Here is a 23,373-nt window from a genome sequence, read left to right as displayed (position 1 = left end):
TTAATTACTTCCCTCACTTTTCATGCGTACAATCAAGTGCAACACCTTCAAGAGGAGACTGTCATGTGCTTGTGGTGTTTGCTTTGTCTTATCTGTTATTATCTTTCCTTTTTTTAAATAAGTAAGATTGTTACTGGTGTATATACATAGAAATATACTGTATATACAGTGATGAAACAAAGCAGTCGTGCACATCCACAGACCTCCTTAGGAAAGGTGCTGGATACAAGAAACAAACTGATTCAGTGTGCAGATACTCCTTATATTAAGTAAAATATATACAGTACCAGTCAAATGTTTCTCATTCAAGAGAGTCGCTGCCCAGTTACAAAAACAGCCTCACACTAAACTCCTACGACAGGTTGAATCTCATGTCTTGTGTTTTACCTACGAGACTGTCAGGACTTGTTTTGTTACTGGAGCGGAGGCGGTGGGATTTACAGCAGATGGAAGTAAACATTGTTCAAACGTTACATAAACTAAAGTCCTTTCGTTCAGATAAATTAATAAAAAGTCAAACAAAAAAAAATACAAATAAGCCGATATCAAAGTAGATTTAGCTCATGAATAGGTATAAAAATGCTTGATCTAACTTAATGATCTAATAGATAATTTTCCAATTTACTTTTCCTGCTCCAAAGACTGAACTGTCTTTAATCTGATAATTCTCCAGAGAAAATAAATATGTTATATCATAATAAATATTTTTCTAATTCCTTATTTAATACATTATATGTTTATTATATATGTAAAATCACCAAGTAGGCTTACATTGTGACTGTTGAGATGGCATTAAAAGGTCGGGTAGAAAATAACCTCTTACCTAGTGCATCATTCATAACTTCCTGTGTTGCCTCGTCTCGCTTGCTAAATGCCAGACATCACATGAGCATTGCAGCTCCGTCCGTGATGTCCGGTTGTGTTTGAACACAGTCAACACGGGGCTGTTCGTAATAGCTTTTCCATAATAAAGACATTTTTATTTGTTATATTAACAGATAAATGCAGCAGAAAAGTCTCTGATGTGAGACAGGAATGTTTGATAAAAATGCACATCAGGAAGTGGATAGATTTACTGTATATGCATTAATAAATGATCAGTAATGTCAGTTAAGTATGCACGGATGCAGGATGGCTTTCTTTACAGCATCCATTCTTGCCTTTAAGCAAAACACATTGCCACGTTTCATGCCTGACCTGCCAGTAACATCATCTGCCAGTAACATGTTGGATATCAATGAGAGTGACTGATGGGGCGCCAGCTGGAAACAACACAAACATGGAGATGCCATCGGTTGATAATAATGAATACAATTCTTTCCCCCGAAAAAGCTGCTAACTCTACTGTACCGATTGGTTGTTGGGAATCTGATTTTACACAAATAGGTCATGGTATTACAGATGGGGCCTTGCAGGGCATGGATGTATCCGAGGCTTGAAAATTAGCCAGCGACTCAGCAGTGAATTACACCCCTGCGGCACTCCAGCCTCATGTGCGTCCTCTCTAACACAAACGTCAAAGCACAGCGAGCTGAGAAGCTTTCGTGTCGTATCCAAAACAAGTGTGATAACAGCTTCACAGCTTCTCGTGAAACGCTACAGAGTGAGAGTAACAACTTGGTATTTTTTTGAGTTCATTCAGGATTCTCTGAGGCTGAATGCTGCCTGGCACTACAGGATCAGCCTTTCCGTTTCTGCCACCATCTGTCTCTTCCAGGCGCTCCTCACTGTGGTGTATCCTGCCAATCAAACAGTGTGATCATCTTTTTTTTTCCCCCCCCTTACACCCTGTTGTTTGAGTTTCTGTGGCTTGATGATCTTTCCCCGGCCTTTTCAGCCACGGTCAATGCAGCTCATGAGATTAATGCTGGCTTTAAGACGGCTGTCTGAAGCCAGAACCCATGTGTCTACAAGTGTTTTTCCTAGTTTTCCTCTCATTTGGAATATCCTAGTTCTTAAACAATTTGGTTCTAGTCACTGCTAACTCTACTGTTGGTCGAGGAAGGACTATCATTACAGTAAGAAAAGCAGGAATGCAGTGAAGAAGACAGAAACCTTAACTGGCTTCCCACCCACGAACCAGCGATCGGATCCCCTGGAGAGATTACAGACCAAATACTGACCTTTTTATGCAGATTAGGAATCAGCCAGACATAACCGTTCAACATAAATACAGTTTCTTTGTTGATGTCATTCTAAAAATCACTGTTGCCGCTATGATTTGAACTCATTCAGTCAAGACCACCAGCAATCCTTGGTGCATAACACCATATTGTCCCTAATATAAAGACGCCCACCGCTTTTCCAGCACCTGTTTTAAAAGATACACTTTCATACTTGTCCTGTTCTTGAGATACTATCAATCCAAGGAGAAGAGACGCGTTTTCTCTTGTAAAAGTGAAATACTTTCTTTAAAGCAGAACGTAAATCCCACATCTGTGTATCTTGTGTGTCAATCACACACTCACACTCTCTCCTGTCAGACTCTTGGAGGCGGTCAAAACCAGTTAGCGTTTCTCAGACTGTCCATTTGTCTTTTTGAGCTCCTCATCTTCAATGACAGCAGTAATTCTTGGCTGTTTGACAGATGATGGTCAGCAGACACTTCGGACTTCTTTTTATTTGTCATGAATTTATATCCTTTGGTGGCCTTCCTGCAGGTTTAACTGAGCTAACAAAACACTTTCAGGGCTGACTGACTCTAATAGTAAACTGACTTGAAGACATTTGCAAGCCAAGCAACATTAAGACTTCAAAAAAACAGAACAAACCCCCCGTATCTCTCCACCACGGCCAGCTGCTCCTTCCTGCCTCCAAACCAGTCAAACCCTACACTTTGGCTCTTTTGCTGAAGCCTTAGGTCGGTTTATGCTCGATCAGAACTAGTTTGTAGACGTGTGAAGTGTTAACAGTTGTTCTGGACGGCTACACTCAAAGACAGAGTGAAAAGTCGGCCTTCATAGAGAGAGGAGGGAAGTGTGACGTTGTTTAAATGTGGTGATAATGGAGCACATTTTCAGAAAGTCTCTCCTGACAAGAATTCATAGTGTTTCACTCCATTGTTCACAGGAAAAGTGACAGAAATTGTGTGAGTTAAGAGTGAGAAAAGCAGGCTAAAGAGTACGGCTGCAATTTAAGATTTTCATTATCAATCTGTCAACTATTTTTTGTGATGAATCGATTAGTTGTTCGGGCCATAAAATGTCAGAAAATGGTGAAAAATGTTGACCTAAGCTTGAGGTGACGTCCTCAAATGTCTGGTTTTGTCCTGACTGACAGTCCACAACCCAAAGATATTCAGTTTACTGTCATACAGGACTAAAGACACCAGAAAATAATCGCATGTGAGAAGCTGGAATCAGAGAATTTAGACATCGTTTTCTTCAAAAATGGCTCAAAATGATTAATCAATTATTGAAATAGTTGGCAACCAATCGACTAATCGTTGCAGGGAAACTAGAAAGATTACTTAAAACTCTGAGTCCTTCCTCACCTCCACACCGCTGGCCAGTGATGTGTGGTAGTGTGAGGTAGGGGTGGGTGGGGAAAAAAAAAAATCGATTCACAATTTTTATCTTCTAAGATTCTGAATCCATTCACGAATGTCAAAAATCGATTTTCTAAACATTAGTTAATAATGTGAATGATTGATGACGTCTAACTCTTGACCCTATTGGGTTTGAACGCACTTGTTGTAAACGGCTTTAGACAAAAGCATGTGCCAAATGAATGTAATGTAATGTAATATGGCCAATTCATTGAAATGCAGAACTCAGCCTACAGTATCTACCAAACCCTGCCTCTGTGTAGAAGGAAACTTTACTGTTGTGCTACCAACTGGGAGTAAGACCCTCAGCATCTTAACTTGCTCTTTGAATGCTCCGACTGCACCTCTTTTCATCTGAACTCCTAAATATCTATTGGACACTGAGCTAAGTTGCAGACACAAAAAGTGAACCTGACCTGGCAGCAAAACAACCTCATAAATGTCTAAATCTATAACACAAAGTTAGTATAACACACTGAAAAACACTCAGGCATTCGGATTTTTTTTACACCATTTAAATTCACAAGTGACTTGTTGACTTTCAGTCAAAGGGTGTAAAGCTGTTATTCTAATGTGAATATGGAAAGTCCCAAATAAAAAGCTTGGTTACAAGTGCTTTGGGCTTTGTTCTCCGGTTACAGAGGTGCCGGACAGACTCAGTCTGCTGGGTTCCCAGAGGAAGTGAACATAAAAGGCTTGTCTCACAGTTCAGATTCACTTAGATCTGTTATAATGGAAATAAACAAGCCTCATAATCCCATTTTGATGACACACCCAACATCACAAATGCAAGTATGAATATAAGACATAGCAAGTCCAGTCCTGTAGTAGTATGTTCAGAGGCTGGCCTCAGTTTATCCTGAACAAGTGGGTGTGAAGACACTTGCGGCCGATTCACATAGAACGCGTTTTTTTTAGAAGCGTTTTTGACATCCGTCACACTCGAGCGCCTCACGGAACAGATACGCTTCCGTTTTATTAAATGCATCAACCCACACTGAGTCCAAGATACGCACAAGTCACGCAAGTCTCACGGAAAACCCCCGCATTTTTTAAAACTCTAAGTCTATTTCTGTTGCGTTTAGTGAAGCATAAAACACACATATATACCACTGTGTGTGTGTGTGTGTGTGTATTTTGAACTTATTAACTTAATCTACATTGATTGATCAAGGCTCCCAGTCTGTCTGTGAGCTCATCTGTTTCACTACAGGCAGATTCCTCTCACTCGCTACTGCGGGCGGGGAAATAAAATCAATGAATCAATAAATACAAACGCTGTCAATTCCTTCCTGTGTAGCCAACATGAAAACTATTTTGGTTCAGTAAATTTCTGCTGTCAGTCAGCCTGGTGAGGGCAGTTTGCCCGGCTGCTGGTCAGGAGCTGCTGCTGACAGATGGCTGCTTCTGCGGACAGAGACGCTGAATGAAGGTCGGAGGCGGTCTGGGGTCTGGATTGAGCGGAAAGAACGCGCCTACGCGCCGCTCGCATCTCGCTTCCTTGGTGGATTCCCAGTTACTGTGCGGTCAATGTGTAAAGGTTCAACTTGATGTTCTATTTGTCACAAGAACACCATTTCTGCACTTTAATGTTCTTTTAATGCTGCTGTGAGGCATATTGGCTTGAGGATTACAGGAGATTAAGGAAGAATTGTAATAGACAAAAAGGTGCAGTCTAGCCGTTGTCAGTAGACTGCAGCAGTCAAACAGCTGAAAACACTCAATAGCATCAAACGACCCGCTACAGTCTACCGACAATGGTTTGACTAAACTGGTGCCAGGAGCCAAACATGAAGTTGCTCTGCTTACAGAGTTGACAAATGGTGTTTAAGTTGTTTCAAAGCTGTGAAATTCATGCGTTGTTTTCAGGTTTTCCATGATGGTTAAAGTTGTGACTTCTCTTTAAAAATTCTACCTGATCTTGGATTCAAATATCTAATGTCTTTCTTTTTGATTCATAGGTAGTGACACCAAGTCTGACGCTTTCTTCTGATGTTTTAAATAGCACTGTATCTGGGCCAAAAATATCTCAAAGTGATTTGATGCTGTGAAGATCTGGCCTGTTATCCATTAAAATAAGAAAAATATGCCTAAAGACAGAATAAAAAGTACTTTTTTAAACAGTTAGTTTTAGTGTCTCAAGAGTGTTTTTTCTCTCTTAAAAATTAAGTTTACATAAGACTAATTTGTAATAGCAAATATGTTTTAAAATAAACATTATGCTGACTCATAAACATGAGAAAACGTTTTTAATTAATTCAAGCTGAAAAATGCTTATTCAAAACAGATCTTCAAAATGTTCACGTATGTAATGAATCATTTGTTTTTCTGAAAACATCCCCTCTTGCAGTACAATATCTTTTTATGGTTATGTTTAAGCGTTCACAGATGTTGGTTAAGGTTTGGGAAAGATCATGGTCCTGGTTGAGTACCGAAAAAGCCAACAGGGTGTGTTCATCTTACTGCGCCCAACACCTCCTAACCCCACTACGCTGACTGATGCAAGCCAGAGAGATGCTGAGGTCTGATGAGTAGCGACAGTATTGCTGCGTGGTGCTGAGAGGCTGATACTGCAGCAGCAGCTGCCCCCGGTGATGTGATGAAGTGTTTACCGAGTATCAATCTCTTTTACAAACATGTGAAAATGATATGCAATTAACTCTACACTTTGTAAATATACTATAGGCACAGTTTGCTTTGCAAGATAGCTGTCTACCAACAGCTAGTTAGCGTAGCCATTCCTCTGGCTGGCTAGCTAGCCTGTAAGGAATGATAGCAATAATACTGGTTAAGGAGAGCTGTGTCAATCTTATGGCATTCAGGTTCAGGGCTCCAGACCACCGTCCCAAAAAACTATTTTAACCATCCCAAAGTGCATGTAAACCATCCCAAAATCAAAATGTTTCTTTACTTTGTAAAACAAGACAGAGTTTGCCTGGGGCTCCTAAATCACTAAATCCACCCCTGTTGATGTATGAGTGTTTTACTTTACTTTAAAAGATTAGAGATGCTACATAAAGATCATTTCATAGTAGTAGCTAGTGTGACACTAAGATTAATACACATAGCTGCATGTTGGCACATGTAATTTATTTAAATAATTTGTCATAGTGAGAGCTTATGAACTAGGGTTTTGTCTCCAATTACAGATGAGCCAGGAAGGACAGAGGAGGGAGAGATGAGAGAGAGCGACCAGAGAAAACTGGGAAAGAGAGGAAAGAGACAGGAGAGATGAGGGAGAGGAGAGCCAGGAGGAGGCCTCTGGTACAGATACACACACACAGCCAAAAGCCCTTTACTTAGGGACCCCACAAACAGGGCCAATGCAAGTGAAGAATTACGGTTTCCCACACAGTCAGTTTTGGCCTACAAAAATGAGCGTTCCAACAGAGATGGTTTCAAACGTTGAGTAGCTGGAATACTCTGCACAGAAAAATGTAGCTTTCTGCTTCGTTTGCAGGCTTTATGCAAAACCAAAACAACTAAGAGACCAGAAAGATTCCCTCATGAGTACAGGGTATACTAACTGGAAAAGAGCCCTAAATTCCTTCAGGAAGAATGAGAGTTCCACCATACATGAAGACCTCAATGATGTCTTGGAAGAGTTTTAGTTCAAGTTCATGGCGATGTGACAGAGCAGCTGCAAGGAGCAAATATCAGTAAAAAGGTCGGGAACGTAAGGAAAACCCTTAACACATAGTGGCAACTTTCTGGGGAAACAGGAGATCGCTTTTCAGGGTAACAATGAGGGTGAAGATAGTGATAACAAAGGCAATTTAATGGAGTGAGTGCAGCTACTTAAGCAATTCAATCAACATACTACCTACATCTCACCGTCATCCCGAAACGAGATGATCCAAAGCTGCTCTGAAATCATAACAGCAGTAATTATTTCAGAGATCAAAGCAGCAAAAATGTATTCAATCATAGTAGACGAAGCAAGGGATCGGCATTCAGAGCATGTGTTAAGATATGTGACTTCACGAGAAATGATAAGAAGGAAGGATTCCTTGGATTTTGCAAGCTTGATGCATTTGATGCTGAAATCATCACTGACACCATAGAGGAGCAGCCTGTCAAACATGGACTGGAAGTATATGATGGCACCTCTGTCATGAGTGGGGCAGTAGGGGGAGGTCAAGCTCGCTTTAGACAAAAACATCCTGAAGCAATTTATGTCCATTGCTACGCCCGTGAACTAAATCCGGTCCTTTGCCACACTTGCAAAGCTGTCCCTGAAGCATGTGACTTGTTTGATCTGCTGGAGCGTGTCTGCTCTTTAACACATCACTAGTCAATCATGACAAATTGAATGCTTTGAAGAAACAGCTCGGAATAAGGGGAGGGAGAATTTGTCCATTTCCAAGACTCGCTGGGCAGGTTGAGCCTGTCCAAAGCCATCCTGGAAAACCTCCCTGTGTGCTGTGATCTGGACCCTTCAGAACATCTCAACACCTTTAACCACGGGACTGCAGTCAAAGCTTTGCAGATTTGCCCCCCTCATCTACATGCTGGTGATGTTCCAACATCTGCTTCAGAGATGGCTGTGGACATGTATGACAGGACCATATGTGATGGCCCTGGGATCACTGAATATAGTACTAGTCTATGGAGGAAGCAGAAAAGGATGGATGAGCATGTAGTTGAGTCATCCTGTGGTACGAGCTCAGACTTCAGCTCAGGAGATCATCTCAGACAGAGATTGTTCTTTCCAGTCCTCGACAGACTGCTTGAGAGCAGGTTGTCAGGAGTTGGAGCACAATTTATGACGACATACAGTCATGTCATCCAGCCTCAAAACTGTTCCCCTCTGAAGGATTGCTAAGACAAATTGCCATGCATTACAACAACAACAACTACTGCCAGAGTTTGTTGGCCAGGACACAATCCCTAATCCTGAAGCATCTTTTCCCTCCTGGATGGTGATATATTCCCCACCCTCAAGGCCATCTTTCAGGTGGCTTTGACTATCCCTGTTTGCAGCTGCAGCTGTGGAAGATCTTTCAGTGCCTGTGACGACTGCATACTTGGCTTACAAGCACAATGGGTCAAGGACTGTTAGGTCATTTGGCTGTAATGTCCATTGAGAAGGCGTTACTGGCTGGTCTGGACCGTGGGGAGGTCATTGATAGCTTTGCTCAACTTAAGCCAAGACACTACAGTCTGATGTTTCCCCTTTCAAAGCCCTGAGACAGATGAGTTGAGCAGAGAGAGAAGAGACATGACAGTGACAAGGAAGAATAACATATATACTTGGAGCAAAACCTGAAATGTAAAAGATCTAAGGTCTTTAATAAATGTGCTTCTCCCTTCAAAGTCCTGAGACAGACAAGTTGAACAGATAGAGGAGAGACATGACAGCGACAAGGAGAGATAACATATATACTTGGAGCAAAACCTGAGGAGGAAAAGAAACAGAATGAGAAATACTGACTATACACACAAGCTTTGAGATCATTAATCATCCATCAGAGAGGGAGGGAACAGAGAGGAGAGGAGGTGAGGACAGAAGCAGAGATAGACAATGTACTGACACACTATATGACGAAATGATGCCACAAGAGTAACTTAGTCCTCATGTTTTGGCACTGCAGGATTAATGGTATTTTCTGTTCTTCTCTAAACTCCGCCTGAGAGGAGAGAAGAGAAGACTGTGACCAAAGAGTGAGAGTGTGAGAGTTAAAATTTCATGTGGTCGCATTCGTGCGAGTGCGTGGTGATCATTAGGCTGTTTTGGTGCCCCCTCCGGCACCTGGTGCCCTACACACAGCGCGTGAGCATGTGAGAGTGTGTGTGTGTGTGGAGGACCAGCAGAGCGGAGGGACCGAGCCGCTGTTTGCTAACAGACCGCTGCTGAGCAACAGGGAGCTCTGGAGGAGAGAACCGGGGAGAGAGCCGGAGCTTCTGGAAGAATAACATCCGGAGTCACACCAGATTCGGCTCTGATCTGGAGACGTTTACCGGCTGGATGACAGCTCCGAAATTTATCTTTTATACTTTTAGGAGTAAAAAGTGGATTTATCTTCACTCTCACTTCTCAACCTCATAAATTAGTCTCCATGTTGACTGCTGAATGGAGCAGAAACAGAAATGTCAGTGTTGATTTTGACCAATGGAAAAAAAAGCAACAACCAAATCATGGTAGCAAAAGTGGAAAAGTTAGTTTGGAGCCTTGGAAGAGGAGGCGAAGAAGTGAGGTGAGGAGAGAGGAAATGACATGACAGAGTCAATTAATCAGTGAGGGGGAAAAGTGATAAACAAACAAAGTGCTGACACAATGTATGACAGTGGATTATTCTGCAAGAGTAACTTTGGCCCTGCGGGATTAATGGTATTCTCTGTTCTTTTCTAAACTCAGCAAGAGGAGAGGAGAGGAGAGGAGAGGAGAGGAGAGGAGAGGAGAGGAGAGGAGAGGAGAGGAGAGGAGAAGAGAGGAGAGGAGAGGAGAGGAGAGGAGAGAAATAAAGGTTGTGACAAATGACAGTGTTTATTTTCTAGGCCTGGGACGATGCTTATCTCCCCATTCGATATTATCACAATACTTGGGTGCTGATCCGATTGGTTCTGGATTCAAAACTGATTCTTGATTGAATGAATAGAAAAGGCGGCACTATTTTCAGTCTCCTACTCCAGTATACTGTGTGCCAAACCATCGACTGGTCTCCTTACTCCACAGAAACACAATATGAAACATAACTGGTAGATGGTCCGCAGCACTAATTAATGAATTAATGAAAGCATCTTACAGTCTTCTGCCTGTATGACAATAACAAACTGAGCGGGAGGCGGGGTGCTCTGCTGTGTCGTTATTAACTTCATGTCTCCAGCAGCGGAGAGCAGCCTCTCTGCTGCACCGTCAGCTCTGGGGAAAGCTGGGCGGGTGCAGGGTTTGAGTTGAAACCGACTGAGCACCGAGTTATTTTCTTTGCACCAGAGTTGGTTTAAGTTGTTTAATGCTGCAGTGTCTGTTGGTCAGCCAGTCTCATTTGTTTTGCTACTGATCGCTGCTCCGCTAACATAAATCTCTGAGTGATGGCGTAGAAAGTTTACAATATACTTCATGTTGGTCTCGCAAAAGGTAATTATTTAGTTATGAGATGAAAACATGCTTGCAAACGCTGCCTATTTTGAAGATGAACTACAAGATACCTCTGGCGTGTGCATGCTGGAGACTCTCCAGGTGCTGCAATGTTTCATCAATATCACATACCAGAATTTTCAACAAAGTTAGCAGCCAATAATAGAAAAGCAGCCTGAGTTTGAGTTAGATAGACAGGGAAAACCCTGCAAGTCCTCCAAACGCCTCTGTTTAGGATCAGAAACAATTCTCCGGTGTCAAACCCCCCCTGCTTTATATGTCCAACATCCAACTCAATGAACTTCCTACAATTTGTACGTGGAACAAAAACCACTCTGAGTTGAAAATAATGTCACTGAACATACTCCTCAAAATGTATTTAACAAAACAAATTCGTAGAAGGAGAACAGCGACCTATGTGTGAGATTGTATGTAAAGGGGCTTATGTTTCATTACAAAAGTCTGAAAGTCAGCGTCGATGATTAGCTGCTTGTATAGCAGCAGAAAGAAGCAGATGTCAGTAGATGCCAGTAATGGTTGTGAGAAACTGTCTGGAGTTGGCGTCAAGAAACATTCAAGGTTGCAACTCAACCACAACAAACTCTGCCAGCTTCTTCTGGTCACAGATCCCATCTACCAACAGCAGGATATAGTCAACAACACAGCTGTCTACCTTGATCCACTCCACAGTTCGTCTCTGCCACGATTACTCGCCTTAAGAAAAGCCTCCTCATTTATCCTTTTTTTTTTTTCCCCTCCCTTCCCTTGTTGCACCAAATGAGAATCAGATGTTTTGCAGAGGAAGGATGGACCCCCGCCCATCCTGCTACTTTGCTGGGGAGGTGGGATAGCATCTGTATAATGCCCACACATTGACAGGAAGTTTAACATTCCTCCAAACTTCCATCACTGACCGGCAGCTGGGCTTGGAGCAGGAATTGTTTTCATTAGGGTAAACCACGCACTGCGCCTGGTCCATAAAAGCTTACGTTATGAGTTATAAATAAGTAACAGTTGACAATACCTCTGGAAATTAATGCAGCAGGATTTATCACCTGCTCTTGGCTGGGCTCTTACACTGTCAGTGTAAGCATGCCCATGAGGCTTAAAATTTAGGGCTGAGGCTTAGAAGACATCCTCTGGTGCTGCCCTATAGCTGCCCCGTCAAAAGCATGACTTGCCTAAACAAAGACAAGGCCCCTTTCACCCTGCAAATTCCTTGACAACTGCTGCAAGCTTCCTGCTGGCATTTGATATGCTCCGTTTCGTTCCCATGACCGAACCCCAGTCATGCTGAGGCTTTCGCTGAGCGGCTGAAGGCTTGTCTCACTGACACGGAAGCTTTTCTCTACTCTGATGTGAAACTTCCCTTTTTTTCTCTAAACCAGCGAGAGTGTCACAGCGAGTCAAAAGTGATTTAAATTTCATTTTTGCTTTCTATGTCTCAAAGATTCCGGTAAAGGCTATTTGTGCAATTACAAGGTAAGACGGTGAGGAGCCACTGTGGGATATCATGTATAATTAGTTTTAAACTTAAGTGGTTAACCTGTGATTTCCTCTTTTGATTTGTTTTCACTAAAGTCACTAAAGTTAACACTACTTTGGTATCAGTCAGCTGTTTATGGTCATATAGAAAGCTGTCCTATCATCAGAAAAATGGCTTTTAGGGAGCTGCAGCGGCGCCTTACTTCCACTTAGCAAAGCCATATTTACCCATCCAGCACTGGAATTTGAACCAGTGACCTTGTCATCACAACCTCACTCCTCCTGACTTATGCCTTGACAGTAATCGCCTGTTGGCATCCTATATGGAACCAGAAACTGCACCCAACCCCCCCCCCCCCTTCCCCTTTTGTCTCTTGTGCAGTGGGGTAAACTCACCAAGCTGACTCTGTTTTTCCCAGCATGTGGTTGCCAGGTTGGACAGTTCCCGGTATTTCTCCGCCAGTTGGAGTTTGCCGTTATTAAGGCGGGGTCGTCGGGCGAGGCTCTCCTCTGCTAAACTCCGATTGGAGGTCAGTAGCATCTCCCTGTCCACTTGAAGGTCCTGAAACTTAACAGAAGTACAAAGTTGAAACAGATCACGTTTCACGTTTTAACAGCATGACAACTATTGTTCACAAATTCACGTGACGACCCATCTGACATGCATGTGGTACAGCTGCAGGAGTTCACACAGCCTGAATCGAGCCAGAGCTGGGAGGGAGGCGCAGCTGAAATGAAAGTTTTCTGTGTGTTAGAAAGTCACTGGGAGCTGCCAGATACAATCACTGTATGTAGGCAGACTGGCTTATCTTCTACTGCCGGCAAATGGAAGCTGCACAGAACACTGAATCACCTGAAGGCTAAGGTCATTTTACGATAGCGGCAGGGACTCTAACTGAGCCGTGACACAATGTTTTTCCACTATACAGCACTGCAAGGTATAAGTTGTTCACTTCAATGACTTGAGGTGGGCTGTGTTGTAGAAAACTTGTTATCTGCATCTCTTCATCTAACCTCCCTGCAATATTTAAAACTGATTTGCTCTCCCACCCCCCTTCTTTGACTCTGCCAATCATTCTGTTTAAAAATTGTCATGCATTGCAGCCTCCTGTTATTTCATTTCTTTATTTTTTTGTTTGTTTGTTTGATCAAGAGCTGCTGTGCCATGTTGTCTTTTTACTTGTGATATTTATATAATGTTAAATCCTGCAAACCACCCATCCCCCACCCCCCCCAAAAAACCCCAAACCTGATCCATTGTACAAACAGTGCTTAATGTGTCCCTATCTTGTTGTGTAAACCTGTTTTTATTGAAGAATAGCATCACTAATGAAGCTCCGCTACCTCTCTTACAAATACATCACATTTTATATAGCTGCTTCACAATAGAAGCCTCTCATTTGGTTTGCTGGTAGAAAGCTTTTAATGTGAAGCAGCAGCAGGAAATGTTTGGTTCGCATCAGCAGTAACTTGATACGTGAATGATATGTGTTCATGCCACTGAAATGCAGTGGAAGTTTGCTACAGTACCATTACATGCATATTAAGAAAAGATGATAGCTGCTATATTAGCCGTTTTGAGTCACGACAGTCCTGAAAACTGTGACGTGATTAGTCACAGTACATGTTCACATGCTGCAATTTACAGGACTGTAATGACTCCAGGTGGCTAGCTGTCTTTGACTATCTCGTACTGAATGTCACGGTTGCATATATGACAGAGACAGACTGTAAATAGCTCGGTTTATGTTTGATGACGAGGAGGGAAGCGACTGAACAGTTTCCAAATTCTACTTTGTTCAGTTTGTCCCTACCTGCCTGGTAACTAGCAGCAGTCTGCAGATATCAGGCAGGAGTCTTGTAAAGAAACACAAACGGAAAAGAACAAATCAATTAGCGAGCTGACATTTCTGCTGTATGTGCTGAAAGTGATTATTATACTGGATGTTCTACTTAGATGAGGCATCTGGTACTGGCATTCAGTAGCTGTACAGAATAAGCTGTATTTTATGCCTAATGATGACAGCCGTGCAGGTGGTGCAGGTCTTTTATTATTCTTGCTCAGCTGCCTCGCACATAATGTCCTAGTATCCTGTACTTTGCAGGGAAATAAAATTGTGAATTTTGAAAATAGCTGAAAAATAATTACTCTTTTGTCCGTTATCGCTTAGCCCTAGTCAAAGGTCACAGTTTTGAGTGTAGCTGTAGTCGTGATGCTGTTGGGGGTTTGAGAGATGGTGGTCGGTGTATGTGTATATGGAGGGGGAGGGGCGGTCACCAGTCGGAGGGGCGAGGAGGGAGTCATTGTCACTGGACCATAAGAGAACCATAAATTATTAAAATGAATGCCACTCCCTTTAAGTCTTGCCAAACGATACTGTCACAGCATCGCTTTAAAGAAACTGACAATGCCACTTTGTGGGTTTCATGCTGCAAAAAAAAAAAAAAAATCTGAATTCTCTTTTGACTATTCCATCAGTCTCAGCATTCCTGGGTCTCTGCCCAGCCGGATACTTTTTTTGCTCAATTGCTTTCTTTCAACAGTCAGTCAGTTTAAGCCTGAAGGCCATTTTATTGAGTCCAGTGTTGTACGGTGCATCTGTCTCACATTTTACGGGTCATCAAAAGGATGTATGAAGCAATAGTAGTCCCAAGTTCAGAGGAATTTGCAGAATGTGCCCCGTAGTGAAGAGACACTCCGCATGGGTGCAGAGAGAGATACTACAGATTTGCTGCTCTTTCTACAAACGTCCTGCGAGAATAAAGATAACACAGCTTGTTTCAGGCTTATAGTCCAATCATCAGTCCTGTTTTCCTTAAACAGGAATTAAAACGGACATGCCATTTCCTGCTATGGCTAGTCCGCTCCATTTATCAGACAACAACTGCTGCAGTCTTTTGGGGAGCGAGTGTTTACCGTCCTTGACAAATGACACTGGTGGAGCACTTAGGAGTCGAGTGTTCTGCGCCTGAGAAGACGAAGAGCGGCTTTGTTGTTTTGTGTGGTTTAACATGTCTGACCACATGAAATGCAGTGAGTAGGTGTTTCTCTCTTACCTTAAATGAGGCTCAGGCCTAATTAGACTTCTGCAGCCTAAAAGGCATCCATTTAACATTCAGTCTGTGATGAAATTGACAGGGTGTAAAGTCTTTTCCATGAAAGAGAATTCTTCATGTAACTGCAAGCCTGTACTCAACTGAGAGAAATGAAGGGCTATGTACTGTAAGTCTGTAGGGGAAGGACAGCTTGATATTTTCTTGATGTCTCTTCTTGCACTTTTTAGGATGAGTTTAAAGCAACTTCAATCAATATTTCTAGTATAATTATTGATTAAATGAAAAGGTGCTACTCACAGTAACGAACCCACAGAGAATTATCCCCTGACTCCGCCGTTCCCCTCAACTCTACTGAGCTGTACTGCTTCTTTCACCACGTTGTTTTTTGGTTTTCCAGCCTGCAACTTTACCAACAAGTCCTCCAAAAGAAACGGCCGCAGAGATTGTTTGACCATGTGCGCTCCAGAACGACACATGGGAGCATTTTTCTAATCTGATGCTCCTATTGGAAGTAATCAGCAGGACAACATCATTTGTCTGTAATTTACAAAACCGTTACAAATCACTGTTAAAAAATAAAGATGTTTTATGATGTGGCAACGCTGTGGTTAAGGTCTGGTTAGGTTTAGACACAAAAACCACTCGGTTAAATTTAAGGAAAGATCATGATTTGAGTTAAAATGATAACTTAGTTAAAGTTAAAGAAACGAGGTGTGGGTTAAAGTTACTACTACCTTTAAGTTAGGCGACCTTCATCGTCATGGCTATAATAATAACCACGGGGTTACGATTAGGGGACGATCGTAGTTGTGTTTTTTTTTTTTTAAAAAAAAGGAAACAACAGTGGTCCAGTGTTGGCTTAATGCCTCCATCCAACTCCCCTCCTCTGAATGAGGACTGCATCACTGCTCCGGGTTACTGCAGCCACTAGATGGCGTCTGTCGCGCAAACGTAGCTATAGATCGTTTTTGTGCGACTAAAAAATTGCGACCTATTGTATCGTTTTTCTTGGGAGGACAGTCTCAATCTTACTGATTTTGCTCACTGTTACCCAGATCAAGTCTCACCAAGAGCTGCATTGATTCCAGCTTCTCAAATATCAATATTTTCTGGTTTCTTAAGTCGTCTATGACAGCTGTGGACTGTTGGTTGGGACAAAAGAAGACATTTGAGGATGTCAACTTGGGCTTTAGGAAACAGTGATCAACATTTTTCACCGTTTTCTGACATTCAAGAGAATAATCAACAGATTAATTGATGATAAATAATCATTAGCTGCCGCCTCCAGTCCCTCCCCACTGTTTACTGCTCGGATAGAAAAGTTACACAAAAAGTCTATTCCTGGCCAGACAACAGTCACTTTTTTTTTTTTTTAATTAATTACCTACAGCTGAGTAAATTTATCTGAAACAGTGTTTACTATCCTTGACAAATGACACTTGGGGAGCACTTAGGAGTCGGGTGCCGCAGATGACGAGGAGCAGCTCTGTTGTTTTCTGTGGTTCAACATGTCTTACCCCGGCGCCTAGCCAGTAATGGGTCTGGGCGGCACTGGCCCACCCACATTACTGACTGGCCCACCCAGCCAAGTGTGATCAAAATACGTTTTGCAACAATAAATATATATACAAAAAAATAAGGAAATAAATAAACAAACTTGATTTATTGCTGACTTGACATGTGTGTTTAAATTGTCGTCTGGTTAAAACGGAACTGTTGAAATAAGTCGTAGGAAGTCTCTGGTATGCGATTAGTTCCTCTGGTTCGGACACGCAGACCCTCCTGAGCTGCCTTCTGCCCTTTTTAGGCGATGTAACATTAACGCCACAAAGTTTTTAATGTGTTATTTGATGATGAAGAAACTCCTCCGCTCCTTCCAACTGAGTCCACCAGACTCATCAGCCAACAACGAGGTCAGCTTGCTCCCCTGGAGGTAAAGCGCTTTCTGCAGGTCAGCCTGATGTGGCTTCACCCATAGCCGCGGGCAGTAGGGGCGCTGCAGCCTCGAGGTGACTGGCAGCCTGAAGGCCCATTTGTGTTGTCGCAATAATAATTTTTTTTCTGTCGTGTCGCAGCCGGTCCGGCTAAAATAGACCCTGCGTGTAAGGATAGCGCAGTGGGGAAAAGAAGCAGGTGTGAGACGCACGGCTTACGGACCCGGTTGACACATGCCAGTTAAAATTGTCTCCGGCAGCCCGACTACTAAAAACTGTCAACTTGACAGGACAGAGAAAACCCTCGAGAGGAAACAGAGTTAAAGTTTTAGCTTCTGAAATGAATTTTTTAGACAGCTCTGATTGAGCTCAGGATTTATCAGGGAGGACGGCTGCTTTACTCCAAACAATTTCACTATATGAACCTGCACTGTGTGTGTGTGTGTGTGTGACCTTTTGGATGTGTAGATGAACACAGATCATTAACTACCATTCAATCCTGACCGATCCTGTCAGCATGCCGGGAGATTTAAATAATCAATGAAGTTAGGCTGCTGTGCCTCGTGCATAAATGTGCACAGCGTCTCTCTCTCTCAATGGGGAGACTGCAGTGGCATCGCTACAAGAATTTAATAAACTCAAACATTTTTTTTTTTGGGAGGGGATGTTTAATAGTCAGCACCCCCGAGTGAAATCATGTTCTCACGACTTCGGCTTCGCCTGCAGATTTATGAACCACATTCACACCCGTATTTGTATGAATTTTCCTGCACAGTCAAAAATGGAAAATCAAGGTGCTTCTCATCACAGTTTTCTTGATAGAATAGAGTGCAAGGATGCAGATTTCTGTAAAATGTGCAGATTTAGTTTTTTGTGTGCTGACCGGTACTGAAGCAACAATGGCTGCAGGCTATAATGAATGCATGACGGATATGTTACAGTCCTTTTTTCAGAGGAAAGATGGCCCACTCAAAATACAATTTCTGCCTACGCCACTAGTCTGACCACTTGAAATGCAGTAAATAAGTGTTTCTCTTTTACCTTAAATGAGGCTCAATCCTAATTAGACTTCTGCAGCCTAACAGGCATCCATTTAACATTCAGTCTGCAATGAAATTGACAGGCTGTAAAGTCTTTTCCATGAAAGAGAATTCTTCATGTAACTGCAAGCCTGTACTCAATTGAGAGCATAGGGGAGGGACAGCTCCAGCTCTCTTCTCACACCTTTTGGGATGAGTTTAAAGTGACGTGCTTTTCTGGTTTCATTAGTCCTCTATGACAGCTGTGGACTGTTGGTCGGGACTAAAGAAGACATTTGAGGGAGTCAACTTGGGTTTTGGGAAACAGTGGTTGTCATTTTGCGTAATTTTCTGACATTCAAGGGAATAATCCACACATTAATCAATAATGAAAATAATATTTAGTCACAGCCCCAGCCCACACTCTGTTGGTGTTTTTAAACAGAAAAAAAGACACAGCCTGCTGTTTATTTCTCAAATAGAGAAGTTACACAAAGAGTATATTACGGCCCACACAACAGCCGGGTTTTTTTGTTGTTGTTTTTTACACAACTCGTTGAATTAATTAGCTACAGCTGTTTAACTTTACTGGAAACAGTCAGTGACTAAATCTTTCACCTCCTACAGCTTGTAGATAGTAGAGTTTCTGCAAAGTGAAAACCACATACTTTCAGATGTAAATTTAAAAACTCTTAACCGTTCGACGGCTTATTTTGAGAAATATAAACATAGATATCAGTCTATAATATACGGGATCATTTTCATTTGACAAAAGAGGCCAAACTTCTCCGATGTCGCCTAAACCTAAAAGACAGAACATTCAGCTTTACTTGACAGTTTTGGTCAGACACATTTAACATTTTGAGGTCTGATATCCAGCACTAATGATGAAGCGTTTTATGTACATACCCCCCAAAATAAGGTGTTGCAGCTACAGAACATTTAAGGCTGCTGAGCTCACAACAACTCTTCTCCTTTTTTTCTTCTATCATAGATTTCTCCTTGTAAATCAGTTTCCCCTCCGAGGATTTATAAGACATTAATCAGTCCACATGATCGTTGAATCACTACATCACGGCGACTCCAGGAAGAAGCTCCTGTATGACTGACATGAAAACCTGATGTTACTCGATGTTCCACATCATCGTGAAATGTTCTCCAATCAAACCAGAGCTGCAACTAACGATTATTCTCATTATAGATTATTTTCTCGATCACTCGTTTAAAATGTCAGAAATGTTGATGAATGTTTCCCAAAGCTGTAGATGCAACCTAAAATGTCTTGTTATTGTTCAACCTGAAAGATATACCATCATAAAGGACATAAAAATGTAAAAATTCTTAAATAATGACTCACATGAGTTGGCATTTCATTTTCTGTCGATCGACTAATGCTTGCAGCTCTAAATCAAACTCAATTGCAGCTACACTGGAAATATCACAACATGACATGTAGCTTGTTTTGTGACCAGTTTTTAATGAGAATAAGAAGAAGCAGCCTGTAGCATTCATGATTAGGGATCATTATGAATGATTAAGCTGAGTAGTTTACATAACACAGATCATTAACATGAGATTAATAAAGTGCACTGCTTCCAAAGCTCATATGAACATGAGAGATGCATTGAGCAATACTGCAGCCAGCTGTGACAAAATATAGCATGGTGTAGTCTCCAGGAATGACAGACGAATGGAAACCAGCCTGCTTATAAGATAAATGTCCTCTCTGTTATTAGTTCATGGCAGATAAATGGGTGAATACTCGCTAAAACACCCCCCCTAAAGGTCTCTGGATGGTGGTTCTGAGTCACCCTGCTCTGCTCCCGGGGGGAAGGAGAATTGTATGACCTCTTGGTGAGATTCAACCACTTTGGCTCAGTCGTCCCAGTTTCACATTCACAGAGCCAGGTTTCAAATGTCACATCCTTCGCCAAGACGAGAACCTGACAGAGGATTATTTAGGACAAATGAGTATTGTCTCTCTTAAAGCAAAAATCACTTGACATTTAGCTTTTGAACTCACAATAAATCGGTGAGTGTACTCGAGGAAAGCGATGCAAATATGACAAGGATGACTTAGCCCACCTTGGTTATGTTTCACTGCACCCATTGTAGTTTTCTCTCTACCATTGGCTGAGAAAGCCAAGCAGCTCTTTAGTCCACTGAGTCCTGACTGTGAGTCTTCTCTGTTTGAGCTCCCCCCAAGGCAAATCTAATCAAAATGGGGCCCATGACAAAGTTTGGGAGCCCCTGGTACACCTTGTATAAATATGTGTGTGTGTGTGTGTGTGTGTGTGTGTCAGAGGGAGAGAGAGAGAGAGATGTAGTATCACTTGACGCCAGGAAGGTCATCGTGTAGCCCCTAAACGTGCCTCTCTTACATGTATAGTAGAGGACGCGGAATTCCATTTAAAAATGTTGTAATTTAAATGTACCATGTTAAAACGCAAAGCTGTACATGTGAAATTATACGATTTAAGATGTTTTCTAAAAGGTTACAACCCACTCCTCAATTCGGCATAAATCCAATACTTCAGGACACAACTTATTGTTAGAAAAGTGCTCTTTTTTTTAATTAACTCTCCTCTCTGATACCATCCCGAGTATCTTTTTGGGGGAAGACAACGCAGGACCACCAGTTATAAAAGTTGAAATTTTATTCAAATAAGTATCGCTATATATATTAAAGTAATGCCGAATTGAATAATGTGAAGTAAGAATTGTTATAGTCCCTCAAGTCATCTTTTTAGCTGTATGCAGCTACACGGACAGATAAAGAAACACTATATTTCCAGATTTTTAAAGGCAGTTCTGCGTCAGAACTCAAACCACATAACGGCGCGTATGGGGGCTACAACACCACACAGATTGATGCTTCCTGCACAAGAAGAACATTTGTGGTTATAATATAACCATGTGTGCACACAACACAGATAAATTAATGTTTTATCTTCGCTTCAGTAACTAATAATTCACCGCAAACATCAACAGAGGCTGGGGGGTTCATGGAGACGAATTGGAAATCCGACCACTCGCCACGCAGACAATCGATGAGCCATATAAAGCGGATTTGCATTACACACATTGCACATCAAACGTGATGATTAAAAACACCCTAACGCTCATTTTTAACGACAACAAAGAGGGGGGGAAAAGACGGAACCACATCGTTTTACGAATAAAAGTAGAGATTTAGCAGAGCGTCCTTACGGCACTTTGGTTGTTTGGGGAGCAGAGGGTACCTACCTTCTCATTGAGTCGAATGATTTGGTCCATTTTGTCGTCATTTTGTAAAAGCTCCCTAAGCTCACTTGTGCTTAAAGCCCTGTAGCCGTCAGGACAAGTGTTGGACTCCTTCAAGTTGGACATTTTATCCCTTCAAAATGCGACTGGAGACGGCGGGGAAACACAGAGTCCGCACAGCGCTTACATCTCGCTGGAATCACACTGGAATGCGATGCGTTCAGCCCCGCGTGCAGCGTCAACTGACGTAAACGCACAAACCGTTAACTGCCACACTTCCTACTGACACCTTCAAAGTAAAACACTTATCCTGACTCCGCAGCTCTCGATAAACTGAAATGTCACGTGTTAATTAGTGAGCGTTTTCATCATGTTTAAAGGACAAGTTCACAGTTTTTAAAAAAAAAAAAAAAAAGTATTTCTTAAAACAACAGTTAGGTGCCCGAATGAACACTGAAAGAGGTTTTTCTTGCTGTAATCAGATAACTGCTGATTGTTTGTATCAGAGGGGGGAGGGGGTCGGGGTTGTAGCGAATTCAGTGGTCTGTCCACTGACCATTGTCACTAACACGGATCACTGGTTACTACCACTAGGGACGCTGAAGCTAGTGGTCTGGACCAGTTAGGAAGTGGTCTATGGAGTGGTCCTAATCCAACTTCTCCCGTCTTGGGCTGTGTTGGAAACACTGTTAGCCGAAAAAAAAGTCATATCCATCTATCTATCTATCTATCTATCTATCTATCTATCTATCTATCTATCTATCTATCTATCTATCTGTCTGTCTGTCTGTCTGTCTGTCATCACACAAACTTCAGTACAACAGTAACAATACAATCAAGTCCTAATTGACAAAAGAATAAAATTCATTTACAAAATATTATGATTTGTGGTATTTATTTGTCTCCATCAACAAAAACAATGCATTAATAGTTAACAAAAGTGTACCACAAAGCCAAATGAGAGAGAAGGAAGAACAGGATGATAAGACAGAGGAGGTATAAGATGGATTAGGACCATGCAACAGACCAGTGAACAACTGGTACGGGTCAAAAAGACCATGCAACGCACCACTAAGCAAGTGATCTGGACCACAAGGACCATGCGATGGACCACCAAGGAACTGGTCTGTACCACAAGGAACATGCAATGTACCACAAGGCAACTGGTCCAGACCATAAGGACCATGCAACAGATCACTAAACAACTGGTGTGGACCACAAGGACCATGCGATGGACCACTAAGCAACTGATCCAGACTACAAGGAACATGCGATGGACCACTAAGGAACTGGTCCGGACCACAAGGAACATGCGACAGACCACTAAGCAACTGATCCGGACCACAAGGAACACGCGGTGGACCACTAAGCAACTGGTCTGGACCACAAGGACCATGCGACAGACCACTAAGCAACTGGTCCGGACCACAAGGAACATGTGATGGACCACTAAGAAACTGGTCTGGACCACAAGGACCATGCGACAGACCACTAAGCAACTGATCCGGACCACAAGGAACACGCGGTGGACCACCAAGGTACTGGTCTGGACCACAAGGAACATGCGATGTACCACAAGGCAACTGGTCCAAACCACAAGGACCATGCACCGGACTACTAAACAACTGGTCTGGACCACAAGGACCATGCAACAGACCACTAAACAACTGGTCTGGACCACAAGGACCATGTGATGAACCACTAAGTAACTGATCCAGACCACAAGGAACACGCGATGGACCACTAAGGAACTGGTCCGGACCACAAGGAACATGCGATGGACCACTAAGCAACTGGTCTGGACTACAAGAACCACATGATGGACCACTAAGTAACTGATCTGGACCACAAGGACCAACTGACAGACCACTGAGCAACTGGTCACAAGGACCATATGGACCACTGGTTCATATTAAAAAACAGTTAAATAAAATAGCTACTCACATGTTATGTTATTTATTTGGCTAACAGTGTTGCCAACATGGCCTGAGAAGGGAAAAGGTGGATTAG

General features: G+C 42.4%; 1 protein-coding gene across 2 annotated transcripts in view; it reads right to left on the bottom strand.

Moving 5' to 3' along the window:
• Positions 1-21,668, bottom strand: part of vps37d (VPS37D subunit of ESCRT-I) — a 44,095-nt gene extending 22,427 nt beyond the window's left edge. Inside the window, exons 1-2 of one of the 2 annotated variants that reach the window (XM_044371566.1) lie at positions 21,367-21,668; positions 12,507-12,672 (exon numbers count right to left, since the gene is read on the bottom strand). In XM_044371566.1, the coding sequence (XP_044227501.1) occupies positions 12,507-12,672; positions 21,367-21,489 (289 nt within the window). In that variant the 5' untranslated portion in view covers positions 21,490-21,668. Of the gene's footprint in view, positions 1-12,506; positions 12,679-21,366 lie in introns of both variants that reach the window. The other variant, XM_044371565.1, reaches the window with a different exon arrangement.
• Positions 21,669-23,373: the final 1,705 nt, after the last annotated feature.

The sequence above is a fragment of the Thunnus albacares genome, chromosome 13 (assembly GCF_914725855.1).
Source record: "Thunnus albacares chromosome 13, fThuAlb1.1, whole genome shotgun sequence".
NCBI classification, from domain to species: Eukaryota; Metazoa; Chordata; class Actinopteri; order Scombriformes; family Scombridae; genus Thunnus; species Thunnus albacares.
Note: the sequence above shows the minus strand (reverse complement) of the source record. Positions and strands in the feature narration are given on the sequence as shown.